General features: G+C 40.7%; 1 protein-coding gene across 2 annotated transcripts in view; it reads left to right on the top strand.

The window, feature by feature from the left end:
• The window catches only part of LOC104602848 (serine/threonine protein phosphatase 2A regulatory subunit B''beta-like), a 56765-nt gene that overhangs the window by 9474 nt on the left and 23971 nt on the right, over positions 1-23320 (top strand). For both annotated transcript variants that reach the window (XR_736124.3, XM_010266702.3), the window contains exons 5-7: positions 3619-3724; positions 3954-4044; positions 4190-4331. Coding sequence is in view for 1 of the 2 variants with exons in the window: in XM_010266702.3 (XP_010265004.1) it covers positions 3619-3724; positions 3954-4044; positions 4190-4331 (339 nt within the window). In the remaining variant the exon portion in view is untranslated. The remainder of the gene's footprint in view (positions 1-3618; positions 3725-3953; positions 4045-4189; positions 4332-23320) is intronic.

Raw genomic sequence — 23320 nt, 5'->3', positions numbered from 1 at the left:
GGAGCTTTCAAAGATTTGGGTCCGATGAGTCTGGTGTGGATAAACATTTACGACATTCCTCTATATGCATGGCGTTTCTAGACGTCTGAAACAATGGGAGAGGCTTGTAGGAGATTTGGGTCTGTTGATCCTAGAACTAGTTCGTGGAAGAATCTGGTTTGTGCACACGTTCTGGTTGAAGTGGAAGAAGTTCATCGTGTTCCTTCATCGTTGTCGTTGCGGTTCGCTAGAGAGATTTTCGATATGAGACTTGTTGTTGAGGGATCTTATCCATTAAGGTGGGTTCTAAATATGGGAGTTTGGGGAAAGGCGAGGGAGGAAGCTTCTTTGGTTCCTGCTGAGAAGAAGAGGAAGGTGAATGATTAGTTTAATCGGTTCAGTCTAAAGGTTGAAGATGATGGTATGTTTGGAATTTTGGAAAAGGTCCTCACTAATGGATGTGGTAAGTTGGGTCTTGAGCTTTGCGGTAGCATTTGGAAGTTGAAAAATCAAGAAGGGATTATTAAGAGGGCCGGCCCCAAGATAGACCTGCAACCCTTAGATCCTACTGAGGTTGGTTTGGAAGTTGGAAGGGTGAGACACGTGGAGGGACAGAAGTTTAATTGTGTGGCGCTGGTGAAGGATTTTAAGACAGTGTCATTTAAAGGATAGTGAGAGATGGGGGTCCAACCTGAGGTGGGCCTAGAAATTGTTGAAGGGGCAAGTGAAAAGATAATTGCCGAAGCAGCGCCAGGTGGGGTCCGTTTACCTAATTCTGACACGGTAGGGGGTCTGTCTCGTTGTAAGTTGAGGATTGGAAAAGAGGGGGGCCCAATTACTTTGATACCAATGGTTGCTGAGTCACCTCAAGATGTGGGCCCAGGTAGGAAGGATGGTGTCTTTGAGAATTTAGGTTCTCCCGATTTGGCATTTGTGCAAAAGGGGATCCTTTTATGGATTATAACCCTTGTCTATCATTGTCGTCATACTTCATCCAGTCAGTTCATCTGAAGACGTTGAGCCCAAAAGAAGGCTGGAATGAAGTTAAGGTTTTGAATACTGGCTGCTTTGATAGTCGGTTTAGGAAAGGTAAAAAAGACAAGAGGTTGATCTTAGGCCTCAACAGATCAAGATTTAGAAGGTTCAGGATGTTTGGAAGGTCTTTCGCGTCGGAGGCTGGGAAGAGAAGGGAGGTGATTGCCAGGTATGATAAATATGGAAATAAGGGATTGTGGTTGGAGGAGCAGGGGTTAGTGTTGTTGATGATCAGGCCTCTTTCATGGAGAGTGGCGTCTGCTGCTGCTCATAGGCTGATATTGTGCTTGTGGGTTTGTTCCCCTTCCAAATGCAGATGTGATTTCCGAAGATTCTGGTTATGAAATCAAAATCCCAGCTTCTTTGGGTACTGTGGAGGTTGGTTCCAAGGGGTTGGGGAAGTTGGAGGAGGTTTTGAAAGCGGTTGGGAATGGAATCACTAATTCAGATGTTGATTCTGAGGCTGTAACTGTGACCACAGAAGAGGAGATTACAGATGGTGGCGCCATTGTTGGCGGTGAGGAGGAGAGTCGTTTGGAAGACAATCATTGCTTTTAGGAAGTGAAGGTTAGGAGGCTGGATGTAGATATTGGTTGAAGAAGCAACTTCGAGGAGGAGGAGGAGGAGGCATCTTCTGAGGTGACTGTCAAAAAACCATGTAGTTTAAGAATTCGTAATGTCGTGCATGTGACGAAAATCTTTTCCAGGTTGAAGCTTGGTCTTGTTGGAACAGGACCACCAAAGAATTATAAATGGGTCTATAGGAGAAAAGGTGCGAAAGGTAGTGGGTCTGCTGAACCTGATCTTAAGGGGTTGATGATGCAGGCTAAATTCTCGGGTTCCCATTTGAGGAAGGAACAACAAGAAGACAAGGTGAGTGTTGATGATGGTCCTGTTGCTGAAGAGATTTTGTTGTTACAATCTGGTGCGGATAAGGAGGGTGTTTCTGGCTGTGTGCCTCTCCAGAAATTAGTGGAAAGAGAGGTCACAGTTGATGAGGACAGGAATAGCAGAACAGATATAAAAGGACCAAGAAGTCAAGGAAATCGTTCAAAATGGGAAGGTGAATATTAATAAATTGGTGGAGAGGGAGGTTGAGATAGGAAAGTCTCTTGGTTTAGTTTTTTGGGGAGGAGAAGGATTCACGAAAATAGCATTTGAGAAGTATGAAAAAAAGAAAAGAGAAGGGAGGAATACCTAGAAAAAATCAAGGGGTGGGATGAGGAAGGGGGAGAAGAGGAGGGACTGGATGAAATTGAGTGAACTCGGGGTTGGTGGGAAGACAGGGAGGGGGGGGAGGAAGATGAGGTTTCTTAGCTGGATTGTGAGGGGTTTGAGAGAAGGTAAGAGATTAGGAGGGAGGAGAATGGGTGGAGCATTGAAATTTTGATTGCAGGAATGGGTATTTTGATGGCAGTTTGGGCTCTCTGTCTTCCTGAGTTTGTTCAAGTGAATGAGTCTGATCTGTTTGAGAATTTCTGGAGTTCTTTGGAGTTGAATCCTTGTAATTTGATTCTTTTCAGTGTCATTTTTGTTTTGTAGTTGGTTTGTCATCTAGACAACCATCTTCTTGAGTTATACGACCTTTTTTTATGTTTAATGAGTTTTCCATTGATCTTTCGAAACACACACACACAAAATGAACATTTTAGTTTAATAATGTCTATTTTATAATTATAATCTCAAACAATTAGGAATATAATAGTATTTTATAACACAATGTACAAAGCTACTTGTCAATTAGGTGAGGCGAGCCTCCAACGGCGTCTTGTTGCCTAGGCACCCACCTATAGATGTCGTCTTGACAACTATGACAGTAACTGAGATTTTACTAACAATAAAAGATGATGGGAAATAGTTTCAAACAATAAAATGTTAACACGCTGCAAAACATGATAGAGTGCAAATGTACAATAAGAACCTGCTAATATGACTTAGGAAATCATGACTCCCTTTTACTCATCTGGGAAAAAGAACTGAGGAAAATCAAATGTAAAGACGCCTTGAACAATTAAACTATAAAGCCCTGAAAAATCATAAAGAAAAAACAGACATATTTACTAACAAAACTGCCTTAATCCGAAGTTCCAAGGTGATGCTGAAACAAAATATAACAAAATAAATCCATACCATGTTCTCCCTAGTTCAAAACCTCATCAAAAGTCAGCCTTCCTCAATAGTTAATAGGTTTGCGGTGCTGCTGGAGGTTTCCTTTTTTCTTTTCTTAGGGGAACATTATTTCTGTTCTCAAACCTTGGTCAGAAACAAACTATTTCTATTTCTTTCATTTTCTAGGTTATTTAAGAAATACATAGATTATTAGATATGCCCTGGCTAAAATATTGCTTATATAGAAAATTAGACTGATTAATTAATTTAATTGTCTGATGTATCCAATATTTACAGTTCAATTAAATTCAGTGAAAATCACATCGTTATATTCTTCTATTCGTCTCTGAATTTAACGGGCTTACTAGGAAAAAATAGGTGTTACTTTTGGGAGTCAACTGTTAGGTGACAAGCTTTCTTTAAATTGCTGTTGGTTGATTTTGTCTTCATAGAAGTATTAGAAGTATTGACTGCACCCGCCTGATATTTTTGTAGGGATACATTTGTCGATTATTGGGTCAATGGCAATATGCTGACAATGGACATAGCAACCCAGATATTTACCATCTTAAAGCAACCAGATCGCAAATATCTTACTCAGGTTCTTTTTTCTGTTTCCTTGAATTTATACATTGCACCAACAATAGTTCTTTGTCATTCATAAAAAAAAAACAATAGTTCTTTGTCATATAGTGAGCTTGGAACTGTCTGCTTCAGTACATAAGCTTCCTTTGGATCAGATCTTTTTTTGTTTTCAAGCACTGATTTTGATGTTTTTTTATTAGGGCATTATCTCTGCTCTTCTGTAAATCTATTCATCTTGATTGCAGGATGATTTTAAACCAGTTCTTAGAGAACTTTTAGCATCTCATCCAGGGTTGGAGTTCTTACAAAGCACACCTGAGTTTCAGGAAAGATATGGTATGTTTGTTAATTTGTTGATGCGTTCTGACTTCTGAGTCGTTAGAAAAAAAATTAAGCCGTAATATACCTTATTACCTTCCTTTCTCATGCATTTGTGATTCTTATTATGAATTTTAATCTCAATTTCTGTTGCTATGATCAGCTGAAACTGTTATATACAGAATATTTTACTACATAAATAGGTCAGGAAATGGCCAACTTACCCTCAGGGAGCTGAAACGTGGGAACCTGATTGCTGCAATGCAACATGTAGATGAGGAAGAGGATATTAACAAAGTTTTGAGGTAAGCATATTATCTGAAAATTTCCTGACTTATTTACACTATGAAAGATACTATGTTGTGAGGGTTTTCATATTATTTGGTTATCCTTTTGCACGTTTCAACATACTTGGGTCTGTTACTTTGAGTGCTTGTGAGAGTAACATCTACTGACATTGCTTTTGAGATTTACCAGTTTGTGTTAATTGCTCTCATGTGTGGATGGAAGTTATTATTTTTTTTCCCAACCATCTAATTATATAGTATGATGGAGATGCCCTTATTAAGACTTACATGTGCAGGTGCAAAATATTAAGTGGCGAATACGAGCCTTAAGATGGGTTTAACATTTTGTTTCAAGATGGCTGAGGTTGAGCCTTTGGATGGGACATTATTTAGGGTACACTGGGCCCACATCCAGCTAATCCATGAATTGGGACAAATATTACTTAAATCTGTCAAGTACCCCACCTCCAGTATTTAGAATATAATGTTTTTAAAATTTATTAGATATGCACGGATTTGTTTAGATAACCTTTAGGTTTCCTAGGATTATTCTTGGTCTTTATTTAGAATAATCTTTAGATAAATCTTTATGATTTTTATTATGCATTTATGCAATGGTAAAATTTTGATCTAACAAGCATGGGAACATGTTGAGTCTGAGAATGGTGGCTTCATACCAAAAATGATTGGGTTTGGGTAATGACTACTCTCCAAAACTGGAACTTGGGGAGATACCAAAGGGATTTTCTTGTAAGCTTTACATTTACCACTATAATTCTCCTTTTAGACAATGTGGAATTGGTTTCTAAGTTGCAAGCATTTTCTCTTTGGTGCAACTCCATGCATCAATTATGAGATCTACAAGGTTTTCTTGTTCATGAATAATGAGATTTGAGTTGTTGTGTAAGATTAGAGGTTGGCCTTCTCAAAAAGTACTCCTTCTATCTAAAGAAGTGAGTCTTCTAAAGTATTGTTTCTTTGTTTATGTTCATTTTCTGTTTCTCTTAAATGTGTTAACTATAGCTTGGTTTTCTTTCGATCCTAAACTTCTAGGTACCCTTGTTGATATGATAGCACATTAGGTATGACATCAATTTCACCCAATTTTCATATGTTTAAGTGTAGTTGCCAAACCCTTGTGGATATGGATCCTAAGCACAACAAAGAGAAAGGGAGAGGGGTGGATGGTGGTCTTACAAGGGAGTAGGCTCTAGGGAATGAAGCAGTGCTTTCAACCCGCTTTTGACCCGACCTAAGGTTGGGTGGCGATTCAAATTGATAGTGTTTTATGTTTTTAGCTTTTTATATGAAATTTGTACTCATTTGGATGATTTATAGTGTTAATAGTTAGTGTACATGCTTGCTAGTTAGCACACAAAACCAATAAAATAGCTTAGAAAAGCATAGGAAAAGTAAAAACTCAAGAAAACTAGCATTTTAAAATTCCAACACCTATGGTTTATTCATTACTTCTTTTTTCCTTTCTTTCATTGAGGACTTAAGCTGTCTTTGGAAGACAAGAGTGTTTGTCTTCCTTGATGTAACTATTCCTCTCATATTTGAATGAAATTTATGAAGTTGTTATTGATAAAAAAATGTCCATAAGTATGCCACTAATAAACTAAAAAGTACAAATTACAAATAGAGAAAAAATTAAATTAGAGAATACAAATTCAAAGATAACAATACAAAAAAAAAATTAATGAATTAACCATAAGATTCTAGAGGTAGATATTATTTGGTTTTTTTGTTTCCTGTTGTCTAATTGCCATTTCCTTAGAAAATGCACCATGGGCATGCTTATAATCTTCCATTTGATGGGAGATCTTATCTTGAATTTAAATCTCAGTCACCATCCTTTTCAATACAATCTATAAAGCCCGTCTTAAACTTCCCAATTGATGCTTTATCATCGGCTTTAGCTTTATAAAAGAGGGCTGGATTGAGGAAGAAATCAGCAAGGTGCAAAGGATGTTGCATCATATTATTCCAATGCCTGCCAAAAATTTCCAAAATGGGCTTATATTCTCTTTCTTTCCCACCAAAATTTGCTTTTATCTTTTGTCTTGCTCGTTCCATTACAAAGTAGAAGTACCCCATTGCAGGTTTTTTTATCACCATCAACCAACCGTAGGACATCCACAATTAGTTGGGAAGCTAAAAGGGAAATCCTTACATTTTTCCAAAATGTAACAGAAAGAATGGTAGTTGAAACTCTTAAACCCTCTAGTTTGTTTGCCCATTTACTTTTATTCCGCACATAACTAACAAATAAAGAACGCAATGGCTCTTTGAAAGTGAATAGGCTTTGCAATGTAAGAAATGATGTGGCAAACCTTGTAACAACACATCTAACAAGATCACTTCCATGTGTTTTCTCCCTCATATAAGCAAGGAGAAGAGGATGTCTGTAGATAGAGGCCATCACCTATCTTGCCTTGGTAATGCAACTCTTAGTAGTAGACTTCAATCCTCCAACCTCCTTCAACATGAGGTCCAAACAATGAACAGTGCAAGAAGTCCAAAATAAGTTCTTTCTCTTTATCTTCAAAAGGTCACCTGCAAGAATATAAGTAACCACTTGCACCACATGTTCTTCTCCTATTTCCTCAACAACTTTATCAAGCAATTCATACAAGTAAGCTGCATTGTGGATTTCATTGGAGGCATCAATTGATTTCAAGAAGGTACCTTCAGGAGAATTCACCCAAAAGTTTATCAATCTTTGCCTCTTATTTGTCCATCCATCAAACATACTAGTGCAACCATAAGTTCTCCAAGAGGCCTCATACTTCTTGCAAAGCAACTTTGTTTTCTCAACGTCCTCTTTCAAGGGTGGCTCTCTTAGCTCATGGTAACTTGGAGGTTTGTACCTAGACCCAAATTGTGCAATTGCTTCCACCATAATATCAAAACTCTTCAACTTTACTGTGTTGAAGGGTATTTCAACTTGATAAAACCACTTTGCAACATATTCATTCACCTTTTTTCTTTCTTCATTTTTCAATCAGCTTTCTATGCTTGTTTGCATCAAGTGTCCCTTGTGCCTTGCCTCTACCACTTCTTGTGGACTTGGCCTCACAAAAGCATCCATGGGTCCTTTAACATTTTCCTTCTTTTTTTTGTGAGAATATGGGGTTTAATGGTTGAGCATTCCTACTAGTTGAAATGGAGCCACCTACTTCCATAGGTTGGTTACTTTCATGGTGAAAATTTCCTCTCAGAAACCATTTGCTCCCATGACCCACAAGTGTCCTCCATTGTGAAATCATCTAACGATTTATTCCTCTTATTTTTGCACATGTATTTGCATTTCCTTTGCAGTACTCGTAGTTTTTGGGCACTTGGTAACATCCCCAAATCCTCCAATTAAATGTTGTTTTATTCTCTTAATTCGTCATTTGAGAATCTTTCCACACAAGGAACATGTAATAACATTTTTGTCCTCTAAATCATGCCAATATGCATATTTCCATGCTGGATCTTTTGACTGAGCCTTATTCTTAGTGTTAGAAGTGTTTTGGTTTCCCTCATTTGCCATTATCTAATGAAAATAAAACCAAATACTAATGGGCAATGAGTCAATGAAAACAACAAATTAACTTAATTAACAAACACAAATAAACAAATAATGAACATAAAAGGGAACAAAATCTGATTCACTAATGATAAATGATACATCATAGATCATACACGAAGGCATGAACAAAATCTGATTGACATTCACTAAATCTGATTCACATCCACTTTCCACTAACACTAATGATATTAAAAAGGCTAATTAAGTAAAAAATTTATGGACGAACATAATACACAAAAAACTGATACAAAATAAATTGATTTCATTCTAATAATAGCCCCTGTTTTTTCACACAAAAATGAACAAAAAACAACAAAAAACTGATACAAAATAAATTGATTTCATTCTAATAACAGCCCTTATTTTTTCACACAACAATGAACTAAAAACTGGTATAAAATAAATTGATTTCACACCTATTTTCTAATGGAACAGCCTGTTTTTTCACACAACAAATGAACAAAAAACTGATACAAAATAAATTGATTTCCTTCTAATGGAACAGCCCCTCACACAACAATGAACAAAAAACTAATACAAAATTGATTCCTTATGGCTTTGAGAAAGGGGATGAGAAGATAACAGGTGAAGAGTCCTTGAGGACAATGAAGGGAAAGAAGGGAAGGAAGGGAAAGAAAAACAAAAAGATCAGAAGTGGAGCGATTGATTTTGGATATTGAGGGGGACATTGGATTTAGTGGGAGAGGGGAGAGAAGGAAGAGTTCCAAGTAGTGGGGGAGAGTGACTGAAATTAGTCTTCTATATGTGTTGCCAATGAAAATAGTTAGTTGGAATGTGAGGGGGCTTGGAAGTGCTAGCAAAAGAAGGCTAATAAAGGATTTGTTGAGAAGAGAAAAGCCTGAGATGGACTTATGCACCCGCTTTGAGAAAGGGGAAACTAAGTTACCAGAGTTAGGTGGAAGGTGGGTAAGGAGTGTTTGGAAGATGAGAGGAGTGAGATGGACTTATGCACCCGCTTGGGGTGCCTCGGGGGGACTTTCAGGAAAGAGGATGTGGTGGAAGCTCTGGAGGAATTAATAGGCAATTTCTCAATTTCTTTGAAACTTGGGAACCTGGAGGATGGCTTCGTGTGGGTGCTAACAAATGTGTATGGGCCCAACAACTATAGAGAGAGAAATGAGTTATGTGATGAGCTCTATGCAATTAAAGGATTATGGGAGGGTCCTTGGTGCTTGGGTGGGGATTTTAATGTAATTAGATTTGTAGAGGAATTAAATAAACCCCAACCTTTGTGAGTTAAAGGAATTCCCATTACTTCAATCCATCTTTACTTGGACTAACTTCTAGGAAAGCCCAACCTGCTCAAAGCTGGATTGTTTTCTCTTTAATGCAGCGTGGGAGAATTTTTGGAGGGGTTTGGTGACAAAAGCCTTACCTAGAGCCACCTTTGATCACTACCCTGTTAGGACAAGAACGATTAGGTAGTGGGCCTAGGCCTTTTAGATTTGAGAACATGTGGTTAACACACCCGGATTTTGTAAAGAAGGTTGAGGAATGGTGAAGCGAGGAATTGAGGGGTGTAAAATGGAAATGAGTGTTGTTCTACAAAAAAACTGAAAATGTTGAGGGCCACAATAAAAGAGTGGAACAAAGATCAGTTTGGGAGAATAGAGGAGCACAAGTCCAATTTACTTTCAAGCATTGAGGCTTTGGATGAGGAGGAAGCCCAAAGAACAATTAATGAACAGTAGAGGGAGTAAGATGGAAACTAAAAAAAGAATTGGAAGAAGTGTTCTATAGAGAGGAAATTTCTTGGAAGCAAAAGTTAAGGCATAGATGAATTAAGGAAGGTGATGGAATACCAAATATTTTCATGCTTTGGCCAATGGGAGACGGAGAAAGAATTCTATGACCAAATTAGAAATTGATGGAGAAATTTTCTCCTCTCAAGAAGAGATAGCAAGGATTTTTGTGGATCACTTCAAGTCAAGGATGAGAGGACCTCTAAACATTAGAGTGAGGTTGGAAGGCTAGATGAGAGCATTTTAGGTTGGTTGGAAAGGAGCTTTGAGAAAGAAGAAATCAAACAAGTGGTGTTCTCTATGGATAGACCAAAGGCACCAGGTCCAAATGGTTTCATCATGGTCTTTTACCAAGATTGTTGGAGAATAATAAAGGAGGATTTGGTTGAGGTTTTCAAGGAGTTTGAAGAGAGACATGTGATTAGCCCTGGAATAAATGCCACTTTCTTAGCTCTCATTCCGAAAAAGATTGATGCTAAACACCCAAAAGAGTACATGCCCATTAGTTTGGTGACGAACATCTATAAAATCTTGGCAAAGGTGCTATCCTTAAGGATCAAAGTGGTCTTACCATCTATCATTAGTCAAGCTCAAGGTGCGTTCATACAAGGTAGGCAGAAACCAATCAAATCCTAATAGCAAAGGAGTGTGTGGAGGATATGAGGAAATCAGGGGGCCCAAGCTTTGCTTGCAAGTTGGACCTTGAGAAGGCATATGATATGGTGGACTAGAGTTTCCTCTTGGAGATACTTAGGACTTGTGGGTTTAGGGAGAGATGGTGCTTATGGATGATTGATTGCCTCACTTCGGTTCATTACTCTGTGCTAGTGAATGGAGTGGTAAAAGATTTATTTCCAGCCTGCAAAGGGTTGAGACAAGGTGATCCTCTTTCTCTTTTTCTTTTTACTTTGGTGGCAGATGTGTTGAGTAGATTGATATCAAAAGTAGATAGGGAGGGGGTAATAGATGGTTGGAAGATCGGAAGGAATAATGTCTCTATAACTCATCTCCAGTTTGTAGATGATATTATCTTTTTTTGTGAGGAAAGTGAGTCAAGAAGAGTGGGAAATCTTAAGGATCTAATATTACACTTTGAGAGAGTTCCCAATCTAAGGATCAACTTTGAAAAATGTTGTGTAGTAGGGGTCAATTTGGCTGACAATGAAGTTGAGTCTATTGCAAACTCTTTGGACTGCTCTATTTCTTCTTGGCCCTTGACTTATTTGGGTTTACCTTTGGGTTGAAATCCTAGGGAAAGCAGATTTTGGTACCTAGTTGTTGAGAAATTTGAAAGAAAGTTGGCAGCTTGGAAAAAGAATTATATCACTATGGGAGGAAGGATAAACTTTGATTAAGGCTACACTTGCCAATTTACCGGTCTATTATCTCTCTGTGGTTAGGATCCCTCGTAGGGAGACTAGGAAATTAGAAAAATTGATGAGAGATTTTCTTTGTGAACTAGGGGAGGAGAAAAGGATCACTTAGTTAATTGTGAGATAGTTTATCGAAGTAAAGAGGCAGGGGGTCTAAGATTAGGGCATTTGGTCCTGAAAGTGAAGCTTTATTGGGAAAGTGGCTATGGAGATGGCCTCTGGAAAGAGAAAGTTTGTGGCACAGGGTTGTGCTTAGTATTCATGGCTGTTTTGTCTCTGGTTGGGATGCTGGGGTATCTCATTGGGCTACCCAAACAACATCGTGGAAGGCCATGGCGTCCTCCCCAATATCTTTCAATTTGTAAGGTATGACACTTGCTCTGAAAATTTGGTTCTTTTTTGGGAAGACACTTGGGTGGGTAATCAACCTCTAAAAGATCTATTTCCTTCTCTATATGCCCTTTTCCTTTATAAAAAGGAGGTTATCTCTGTCTTTCTTCCCTCTCCAGTTTAACCTTTATCCTTGAATTGGGACTTTGGCTTTCGTAGGGGCTTAAGGGAGGAGGAGCTTGCTTGTGTTATTGAACTTTTATCCATTCTAGAGAGTGTTTGCTTGGACCCCTCTTCTCCTGATAAAAGGGTGTGGACTCCCATCCCAAAAGGTTCTTTCACTTGTGCATCCTTCTTCAAATTCCTTTGTTTGAGTACTTCTTTTGAGCCTTTCCCAGTGAAAGAAGTTTGGACAAAGCCTGCCCCCCGAAATTGCTGTTTTTTGCTGGGAAGTGTACCTTGGTAAAATTAATACTTTAGAGAACTTACAAAAGAAAAAGCCTTTCATTTGTTTATTCCCTAACTGGTGTGTATTGTGCAATTCTCATAGTGAGGACTGTTACCACTTACTGGTTTCTTGTTCCTTTGCTGCAACTCTTTGGGACTGGATGTTTGTTTTGTTTGGATTTAGGTGGAATCAACCAACAGAGGTAAAATCATTATTCTCACCAACTACCTTTGCTTGCCTAACAAAACGAGGGAGAGTATGTGGAGATGTTTCAGAGCAGCCACCCTATGGACAATTTGGGAAGAAAGAAATGCTAGAATTTTCCAAGATAAAGAGAGGTCCTTTACAGAAGTGAATTTTCCAAGGAATGTATCTTTTTCATTTGATGACATCTGGAGGAATTGGGCCACAGTTGCACACACTTTGGTTAGAAAAACCAGAGCCACTACAGTTTGGGTAACTCCCCCAGAAGGATTTTTTAAACTGAATTTTGACGGAAGCAGTCAGGGTAACCCAGGACCGTTTGGCATTGGAGGAGTATTGAGGAATGAGAATGGCAACATCATATCCTTATTCTCAGGCCCAATGGGGATAGGGGACTCTACAAGAGTTGAGATATTGGCTGCAGTACAGGGAATTCAGATTGCTAGTCAACTAGGAGTGTTGAACCTATTGATTGAAGGGGATTCTAAGGTGATTGTGGGCTGGCTGTCAAATCCAGACTCAGTTGTTTGGAGTTATAGGGGTCTCATCAAAAAAGTTAAATGCTTAACAAGACACATAACATGTAGATATCAGTGGGTGGGTAGGGAGGCAAATGCCTTGGCTGATCATCTTTTTAAACAGGGGTCTACTAGGGACCATTTATTCTGGGCAGCATTGTAATTTTATTTTTGATTTCTTGTAATGTTTAGGGGAGGCTGCATCTCGTGCCTCTCCAAGGGATTCTTGTAAAATCTCATTTCTCTTGTTTAATGAAATCATTTTCAATTATAAAAAAAAACTGATACAAAATAAATCGATTTCATACCTATTTTCTAACGGAACAACCACTGTTTCTTCACACAACAATGAACCAAAAAATGATATAAAATAAATTGATTTCACATGGTTGTGAACCCATAAGCATAAAATGAAAAAAAAAAAGAGTGGGGCAGAGCCAGTTTCTTCACTCAAAACTGAGCAAGAAAATGGGGGGGGGGGCAGAGCCCCTGTTTTGTAACTTAAAACTGAAGAAAAAATCTGCCCCTGAAAGAAGAACTGAAATAATAATAATAATAATAAGAACTGAAGAAAAAAAGTTCTGAAATCTGGGCCTGGGCGAACTGAAAGAAGAGGAAGAGAAGACAAAACAAGGTCTGGACCGTCTGGTTCGTTCTTGCCATTCTGGTCTTCTGGAGCTGAAGACCAGAAGAAGAAGAAACTCGAGCTGAAGCTGAAGCATTCTGGTGGAGTAACTGGAGTTCCTGTTCACCCTCTCCTTCCTACTGACTTTGTTCGACGGAATGTGAAAGCCCTACAAGAAGAAGAAACAAAACCATTTTAGTGTATTAGAAGACATTAGACAAATAAAAAATTTTAATATATGACAGGTCCTATCTTATAAATGTAAGACGTGTAAGTGGAGTTCCTGCTCACCCTCTCCTTCCTACAGACTTTGTTCGACAGAATGAGAAAGCCCTACAAGAAGAAGAAACAAAACCATTTTAGTGTATTAGAAGACATTAGACAAATAAAAAATTTTACTATATGACAGGTCCTATCTTATAAATGTAAGACACCCAATGATATTTCACAAAAAAATGATGGACTAATAACACTAGGCGCCCAACTGCCAAGTATTGGGGGAGTAATCGGAAATTCTGAAAGGAGAATATTAGTTTTGTTCTCTGGACCGATTGGCATGTACAACTCTCTAAAAGCTGAGTTAATGGTATTGCAACAAGGACTGAAGATAGCTAAGCAACTTGGAATGAGGCATATTGAGGTTGAAGGGGACTCTAAGGTGATCATTTCTTGGGCTAAAAACAATAGAAGTACTCTGTGGACATTCAAACAAGTGATAAGGGAAGTGGAAAAGGTTGCAAGGGAGGTAGAGGCTGAATTCAAATGGGTTAGAAGGAGTGCAAATGGGCTAGCTGATTGTCTTGCTAAACATGGGGCTTTAAGGCAACCTTTGTTTTGGGCTGCAATGTAAAGTGGGACAGAAATTTGTAATGGTGTGGGAGATTTAATCCCATACAATGAATAGCTTCCCAATACATGGTTTTACTCAAAAAAAGTCTTTGAGGGAATGGTGAACATGGAAGGTAGGTTCTTGGACGAGGGCAGGTTCAGAGTAGTAGGAAGGTGGAGGTCTGAGGTGTCGATCGAAGCCAAGACTTTCAAGTTCGAAGAGGAAAGGATCAAAGGTGAGGATGTTTTGAAAATCATAGAGATTAACAAGGCGACTGTGTTGGTGTCAAAGGAGGTCTTAGTCTGGTTGAAAGGTTTCATAGATGGGGCTATCAACTCTGGTAAGGTGGTTGGATGGACAAATTCTTTGGCTGTACCAGGTAAGAAGTATGTAACAGAATTGAAAAGAAACAGAAAGGGATGGTTTATATCTGTGGTGGAGTTTTTTGGAACAAGTGAAAAGCAACTACTGTGTGTGCCAGAAGGGAGGCTACGGAAAGGGTGGATGGACTTTGTGAAGGTGGTACAGTCTTTTCTTGTAGCCTTGGAAGTGAAGAGAGCAGAGGGGGTGAAGAGAACTGGTCAAAGCTTAGGAAGGGGCAGCCTCGATTAGTTCCTCTGGGAGCGTAGAGGTGCAAGGCACTCCGGTGGTGGTTGCTTGCGCTTCTAGCCTTCGAAGATTATTGGTAGGAGCAGGGAAGGATGAGTGGAAGAAAAGAAAGGTGTTAGTGGCTGATAGAGGAGTGACAGACTGGAGAAGGGTTCTGTGTACAGTGGTAGGGGAGTTAGGATCTGGGTGTGAAGCAATGTTGTTCCCTTTTGTAGAGACGAAAGCTGTGCTTGATGTAGGCGACTAGGAGCTAAGTCTTAAAGCAGTTGAGGTGGATGGAGTTCTGATACAGGTTCAGAACTGGAGTCCATTTTGCAATGAAGTCGAAGTCCAAGATGGTTGTGTCCGGCTGAAGCTTGTAGGCCTTCCTTTTCACCTCTGGCGGAACTCTGTTCTTGAACACATCGTGCATTGTCTGGGAGGCATCTTGATGAAAGCTGATAAGCGATTTCTGGGTGTCGTGGAGTTACAGGTCGCTGGTGTAAGGTACGAGAACTTGCCGAGGGTCATTGAAGTACGCTCGGATGATGCTTGGTACAAGGTGTGGGTGGCCTCTGAAGTTGAATGGTCGTGGTGGGGAGGTGTTCCTAAGGTAGAAGATGATGAGCTGGTGGGGTGGTGGACACGTGGAGGGCGTAGGTTGGGAGTCGAAAAGGTAGAGCAGATGAAAGGTTTTTTTGGGGTTACTGAGCTGGTTGGGGAAAACCAAATGACAAGAAATCTCGTTAAGGAAATTTTTTCAAACAGGTTTGAATTAAGCAACTTAATTGCAGGATTCTCTTCTTTTGCTAACGTGGCGAAAGGGCAGGGTGGGGTGGGGAGCCGAAAGGGTTGGTCTGAACCGTTGAAGGTGGCGGGTGGGTCGGGTGGGGTGAAGGTTGAGCCGGGACAGTAATGGAAGGGCCCACGTGACAACTTAAAAGGTCACGCGGGCGGGTCGGGTGGGCGTAACCCCGAAAGGGGGATCCATTTTAAGGACCCACGTGATAACTTAAATAGTCACGTGAGTCGGGGCAAAGGGGTTTCTCTTGGGGCGCTGATAGACAATGCTAATGGTCTATCATCGTCCCAAGTCGTGAGATAGGGGGGGCTTGTGCGCAGCGGCGGAAGTTGGAGAAGAAACCGGCGTTGCAGTGGGTTTCCCGGCGATGTTTGGAGGAGCATAACCAATTGCGACGCTCTTCAGAAAGGCCGAATCCAAGATTCACTAGGGAAAGATCTGAAGAGAGGGAAGAGAAGGATGAAGGATGGGCGCAGTGCAGTGAAGGAGATGAAGAAGCGGAAGACCTTTCTGCTGATGGTACCGGTGTGGGCAGTGTAAACGACGAAGGTAGTTGTGCTGGTGGTGACGTGGATGGGTGGAGTATTGCTAGCCTATTTCAGGGTGTAGGTTGCAATCGGGTCAACTCATTTCCAAGATTTCAGAGTGTGCAAGGATTATCAGAAGGGGTAAACCGGGAGAACAGGAAGCTGAGCAGGAACACACCATATAGGGGTGAATCAGGGGCAGAGGGGAAAGATCACCAGGTTGACCAAAGGACAAAAGTACTTCCCAACCAACTAAGGGAGATAGATGTTTACCAACCTCTGGAGCTTGAGAGGGAGGCCGGGAGCAATCCTTTTCTAGCCTGTCCACCAATCCCAGGTAACCCAGTGAATTCGGTTTGTGCTACTAACGTGTCTCCTGTGTCTTTGGTTCTAGATTCCGTTTCCGTTCCATGTCCTGTAGCCCATGAATATGCAGCCGTACTAGAAGGCGGGCTCTCCGAACAGGGGGAGAAGGGGATGAAGGAAAGTGGGAAGGTGAGGGAAGGAAGGTTTAGGAGTGAAAAAGTGTGGGAAATTATTGAAAAAGTGTTAAGGAAGTGGAAGGAAAATTGATTTGGAGAAGGGAAGGGGAGGGGCTAGTGGAGAGGAAGGAAAGGTTTGAGGGTAGAGTTGGAGGGAAAGGAACAAGGAAGGAGGGAAGTAATAGGAGAGGGAGGTTGGATGGAGTGGAAAGAACAAAGGTGGGACCAGGGGAGAGGAAGAACGGGCAGATGGGCAAAGATGAAGGGGTTTCTGTAGGAAGGGTAGGGGTGGAGGAGTCGGTGAGAGAAGACTTGCTAGCTGAATTTATAGAGAAGTTGGGCTGTAGGTTGGAAGATTTGAATGTGTTGAAAGAAAGATTACAGAAGAGGAAGAAGGAGATCAGAACAAAGAAGAGGAGATTGAGTGAAGTAGAGAGATTGATGAGAGATGTAGGAGACAACAATCTCGGGGTAAAAGGAGATAGGAGGAAAGGGGGAAAGTAGTGGAAGGTGGCAAGGGGTTTAAATAAGAAGTGGAATGAAGATCCTTAGTTGGAATGTGAGGGGAATTGGGAGTGCAAGGAAGAGAGCGACAATAAAAGAGGTAATAAAACGGTTTGAGACATTGTGCTGTTGCAAGAGTCTAAGAGAATGGAGTTTAATAACAATTGGGCACGGAGTGTTTGGAAAGCTAGGGGAATCAGTTGGGTGGTTGCTCCCTCTTGGGGTGCATCCGAGGGGATTGTAACAATGTGGAAGAGGGATGTGGTTGAAGGCCTGGAGGAGTTGATTGGAAAGTTCTCGGTTTCTGTGAAGTTTAAGCAGTATGAAGGTGATTTTATGTGGGTTCTCACAAATGTTTACGGATTGAATGACTACAGAAAGAGAAAGGAGTTGTGGGAGGAATTGGCGGATGTTAGAGGGTTGTGGGATGGGCCCTGGTGCATGGGCGGGGATTTCAATGTGATTAGATTCTCGGAGGAATCCAATAAGGTTAACCAAAGGATGACAAAAAGCATGAGGAAGTTTAACAACTTTGTGGATGACTTTGAGCTTAAAGAGATCCCCCTAGCCCATAAGACATTTACTTGGTCAAATCTCCAATCTAGACCCATTTGCTCTAAATTGGATAGATTCCTGTTCTCTCTGGATTGGGAAGTTCATTGGGGAACCTTGGCTTCTAGAGCTCTTCCAAGGGTGACCTCCGATCATTGGCCCATAGTGTTATGTAAGGAGGAAAGAAGGTGTGGAGGTCCTACCCCCTTTAGATTTGAAAATATGTAGTTACTCCACCCAGGGTTTAACAACAAAGTGAGGGAGTGGTGGTATGAGTGTAACCCTTTGGTGGAATGGGAGGGGATGAAATTCCATAAGAAACTTCAATTTTTGAAAGCAAAAATCAAGGAGTGGAATTTGGTGGAGTTTGGGAGGATAGAAAAAAGAAAGGGAGATCTGCTGGATAAGATTGAAAGCCTTGACTCTAAAGAAGAAAGGGGAGAACTTGGAGAGGAAGACATTGAGCTCAGGAGAGATTTAAGAAGATAGTTAGAGGACTGCCTGCACAAGGAGGAAATTAGCTGGAGGCAAAAATCTCGGTGTAAATGGGTGCAAGAGGGGGACAGAAACACTAGGTTTTTCCACTCTCTAGCAGAAGGCAGGAGAAGGAAGAACCTGATCTCCAAATTGGTAGTAGATGGAGTTGAGTTAGTCCATCAAAGGAGATTGCTGGGGCTTGTGTGGAGCACTTCAAATCTATCCTAAGAAGGTTAGTGTGTAGAAGGGTGTGGGTAGAAGGTTTGGATTGGCCAGATGTAGGGGTGGAGAATAGGAGAAGGTTGGAGAGAAGCTTTAGTTTAGAAGAGATCAAGGAGGCTGTTTTTTCTATGGATAGAACAAAAGCCCCAGGGCCGGATGGGTTCACAATGGTTTTTTATCAGGACTGTTGGGACATTTTGAAAGATGATCTTTTGCAGGTTTTTGAGGAGTTTTACAGGAGAGGAATTGTCAATCCGGGTGTGAACTCCACATTTATAGCCTTGATTCCTAAAAAGAAAGATGCTTCCCACCCGAAGGATTTTAGGTCAATTAGCTTGGTTAATAGCTTGTATAAGATCATTGCAAAAATGTTGTCTTTGAGGCTGAAGAAGGTTTTGCCAGATATCATTGCACACTACCAAGGAGCTTTTGTGAATGGAAGACAAATTACTGATCAGATTTTAATTGCTAATGAGAGTGTGGAAAACTTTAAGAGGGGTAAGAAGAAGGGAGTGGTTTGTAAGTTGGACTTGGAAAAGGCTTATGACTTGGTGGACTGGGAATTTTTGAGGAAAGTTTTGACTAAATTTGGGTTTGGGGCTAGATGGTGTAAGTGGATTATGGGTTGTGTCTGGAATTGTCATTACTCAGTGCTAGTGAATGGGACAGTGGTAGACTTCTTTCTAGCCAATAGGGGTATAAGACAAGGAGACCCCCTTTCTCCTTTCTTGTTCATTCTAATTGCGGAGGTTTTGGGGAAATTGATTCACAGAGCAGATTCTAGGGGGCTCATTAGAGGCTGGAGAGTTGGGAGTGCGGAAACCCCTCTTACTCACTTGCAGTTTGCTGACGACACGATTCTGTTTTGTGAAGGAGGTAATGTGAGCTTTATTAGGAATTTGAAGTCGGTGATACAACTGTTTGAGCAAATATCCAACTTAAAAGTTAACCTTGGGAAAAGTTGTGTTGTGGGGGTGAATTTGGAGGAGGGAGAGATCAGGGAAAGTGCTGAAGTGTTGCGGTGTGAAGTCTCGGGATGGCCTTTGAACTACTTAGGGTTGCCTTTAGGGGATAATCCCATGAGAGAGAGCTTTTGGAACCCGGTGGTGGAAAGGTTCGAAAAAAGACTGGTGTATTGGAAAAAGAACTACCTCTCTCTTGGTGGGAGAATTACTCTTATTAAGGCCACGCTTGCTAATTTACCTATCTTTTTCCTGTTGGTGTTTAAAATCCTAGTGAAGGTTGCTAATAGATTGGAGAAGTTAATGAGAGATTTCCTATGGGAACCGGGAGAGGAAAAGAGGGATCATAGAGTGAGCTGGGAGATAGTTTGTAGGAGTAAGACTTGTGGTGGTTTGGGGCTTGGGAATATTAGGAGAAGGAATACGACTCTGTTGGGAAAGTGGTTGTGGAGATTCCCCTTGGAGAAGGAGAAGCTTTGGGCTAGAATAGTGGCAAGTATTCATGGGCTGGAGCATAATGGATGGGATGCTGGAATCAGAGCTAGGACCACAAACAATTCTCCTTGGAAAGCCATTCATGCCCTGCTACCAGTTTTCTCCCTTTATATCAGGTATGATTTGAATTCTGGTAACTCCATAAAATTTTGGGAACAAACCTAGGTGGGGAGTGCCCCTCTAAAGGATCAGTTTCCTTCTTTGTTTGCTCTTTCTGATTTGAAAAATGAGCCAATCTCGTCTTTTACCACCCCGTCCTCTTCCATTTCTAGGATTGGGTGGAACTTGGGTCTAAGAAGGGATTTGAGGGACTCAGACTTTGACACTATTTTGAGCCTTATTGCAATTCTTGATAACGTTGTCTTAGACCCCACTAGGGCGGATTCTAGAATTTGGACACCTTCTCCCAATGGCATTTTTTCTTGTGCTTCTTTCTTCAAAGTCTTAAGTCAGTCCACCAGTCCTACCTTCTGTCCTTTTCTTGTTGATGAGGTTTGGTGCAGAGCAATACCTCCTAGGGTTGGTAGTTTTTGTTGGGAAGCCTATTTGGAAAGAATCAACACTGGTGATTTACTCCAAAAGAAGAGACCCAATACTTGTTTGTCACCTCAGTGGTGTGTTCTTTGTAAAGCGGATGGGGAGACTGGTTTTCACCTACTGGTGTCTTGCCATTTTGCGAGATTAATTTGGGAATGGGCTTTGTCCCTTTTTGGTTGCAGTTGGAACCCCCCATCAGACTTGCAAGGCCTTTTTTCCCCTTCTTTTTTCAGGTGGCGGATAAAAAGGGGAAGGACAATGTGGAGAGGACTAAGGGCTGCAGTGTGTTGGACACTTTGGGAAGAAAGAAACTCTAGGATATTCTCAGAAGCTCAGAGAGGAGCAACAGATCTGAGGGCTATCATTCAAATTAGGGCGGTACAGTGGCTGAAATCTTTGGAGCTTTTCACAGATTACACTGTGGATGACTTGTTGAGGAAGTGGGGTGAAACTGCAAGTTGCACACAAACTAAGTCAGTAATATGTGTGGCTTGGACCCCTCCACCTAGTGGTGTCGTGAAACTAAACTTTGATGGGTGTAGTAGGGGAAATCTGGGACAATCAGGGATTGGGGGTGTTTTTAGGGATGAAAATGGGGTCATTTCTGCCATGTTCTCAGGCCCAATTGGAGTGGGTGACTCCCTTAGAGTTGAGATCTTTGCAGTTATGGAAGGAGTCTAAAAAGCTAAGGAGTTGGACATTATGAAACTCTTAATTGAAGGGGATTCAGAGGTGGTGATAGGGTGGCTGCTTAAAGATCACAATGGTTTATGGAAGTACAATAATGAGAGGAGGAAATTCAAGTGGCTGGTGCGGGAGATGGAAGTTAAGATACGTTGGGTTAAAAGATCGGCTAATTCCCTAGCTGATGGTTTAGCTAAACAGGGGGCAGAAAGGGGCTCACTTTTTTGGGCCAAGCTGTAACTGTAGTGTGTTTTATTTCTTTATTTCTTTCTTTTCTTTTTCTTTTTCTTTATTTTTCTTTTATTTTTCTTTTATTTTTTTATTTTTCTTGAGGTTCTTTGGTGCTCTTGGAAGATAAGCGTGTTTGTCTTCCTTTTGTAAATCTTCTATTGATGATTTAATGAAAGTGTTATTGATAAAAAAAAAAAAGATTTAATCCCATACACAAAGCTGTAAAACCTTATTTTAACCTAATTTCAAATAAAATTCTCTTTTGCTGGTAAAAAAAAAAAACACTAGGTGCCCGATTTGAATATAGGTGCCCACCTAATAATCTGGGCGGCGTCTAATGTAAAAACCATCAGTCGTCTGGGCAAGGAGACCTCAGGAAACCACCTAGTCACCTGCCTAGGCGTCACCTTGACAACTATAACTATACATTTTTATTCATTTTTTTGAAAGGTATGGTAAGCATTTTATTGATGATAGAGGAAAAAGATTACAACATCTTCCTGGTGCATCACAACAGTGAAGAAGACAGGTTACAAATTCCACACAGACCGAGAGCAAAGCATCTGGAACACATTCTGATGCTTAAACTCAGGAATTACAGATATTCAAGAGCCAAGCTTGTTCACTGTTAGCTGGATTAGGTCCTTTGAACTTCTCACTTTGTTACAGAAAATTCGATTGTTTCTTTTTAGACCATATAGACACTAAACAAGCCACAGGAATGGTCTTCCAAATCAGCTTCCCCTTTTTCTTCAGACCAGGCAGCTTCCAGCAGCATAATAACTCTGACAGATCCAGGCATGATCCAGTTAATACCAGCAGCTTTGAGGAAATGCTCCCAAATCTCAGCTGATATTGAGCAGTGAATGCTAAGGTGATCAATCATCTCTGGGATGAGCCCACACAGATCACATTTTAGGTCTGGAATCTGCACTCCTTGCCTATCCAAATTGACTTTGATAGGCACTTGTTTAGAACCAGCACCCAAACAAGAAAGTTTGACTTGGAGGGACTGATTGGGTTCCACACCTGTTTACTAGGAAAGCCGGTAATATTCATCTTGCAAAGCTTGATGCCAAAGATTTGACTGAAAAACAGCCATCTGCACTCCACTTCCAACTTCCAAGTCCATTCTTCCTCCATATTTACTGAAATAATTTGCCTCTGTAAAAGCTGCAGTAGATCCAGCATCTGATCCAACTCCAAGTCTAAAAGATTTTGCCTGAAAAGAGGGCAAATACATGTTTATACATACCTAGAAACACATATACATATACATATACACACACACACACACCTTGCACATTTGCTGATGTGGCATGGTCTGACCTGTTTGTCCTGAATGGTCGAACCTGTCAGCTGGAGGCAAAAATAGTTCAGCCTCCGAGGTAGTGAACGGTGAACCGGTTTAGAAATGCTCCTCGTAACGAGGTAGTGAAAGGTGAAACGAGAAATGCTCCTCGTAAGCTATTGGGAGAGGCTGCAGCCATTGTTTAGAAAACTAGATCGGACCGGGCGGTTGAACCGGTTGAACCATGACCAGGGGCCCTGATTGGTTCGGTCATACCCCAATAACCGGACTTGCTTAAGACCCGCTAAAAATCGGCTAACTGGCTGGTTGAACTGGTGAACCGGTCTTGGTTTCATGAAACCGCCCGGGTCCATACATACGTGAAATTTTAAAATGTTGTTAACAAGATTTGAACTCAAGACCTCTTATTCTCACATATTACTTAATTACCACTAATCTACCTCTTTACTCGTGCTAATTAATGACTATTTATTATATATACTACATTATTATGCATGTATTTTAAAGAAAATGTAAGTTAAAAGGCTTATATATAGTATTTATATGACTGGTAGTATATATATGTATATGCCACATCATCATGGTTCGACCTCCAGTTCGACCTTTGACCCGTGAACCTCTCTCCCTTTTTTGGTTCCATGCCCGTCCGATTCTTTGAACATTTTCTGCAGCTTGCGCCTTTCCAAGGGATGTTGTATGAGATTACGAATCTAAATCAGTTTATGAATTAATAAAATTTCACTATTACTCATAAAAAATAGTGAAATGAGAAATAGAATTTACACAGAGGTGGCATTCAGGGTGGAGTGGTCAACAGAGGGTAAAACAGGGTGGAAGGGTTATTGTGAACAAATTTTTCTAGAGGTGGACAAAGGAGGAGAGGCGAATCTTTGAAAACAGATCAAGCTCTAAAGAGGTGCCTCAAAACAGACTTCAAAGGCACCTTATGTTTATGGTTATCA

The sequence above is a fragment of the Nelumbo nucifera genome, chromosome 1, assembly GCF_055504915.1.
Source record: "Nelumbo nucifera cultivar China Antique chromosome 1, China Antique-T2T, whole genome shotgun sequence".
NCBI classification, from domain to species: Eukaryota; Viridiplantae; Streptophyta; class Magnoliopsida; order Proteales; family Nelumbonaceae; genus Nelumbo; species Nelumbo nucifera.
Note: the sequence above shows the minus strand (reverse complement) of the source record. Positions and strands in the feature narration are given on the sequence as shown.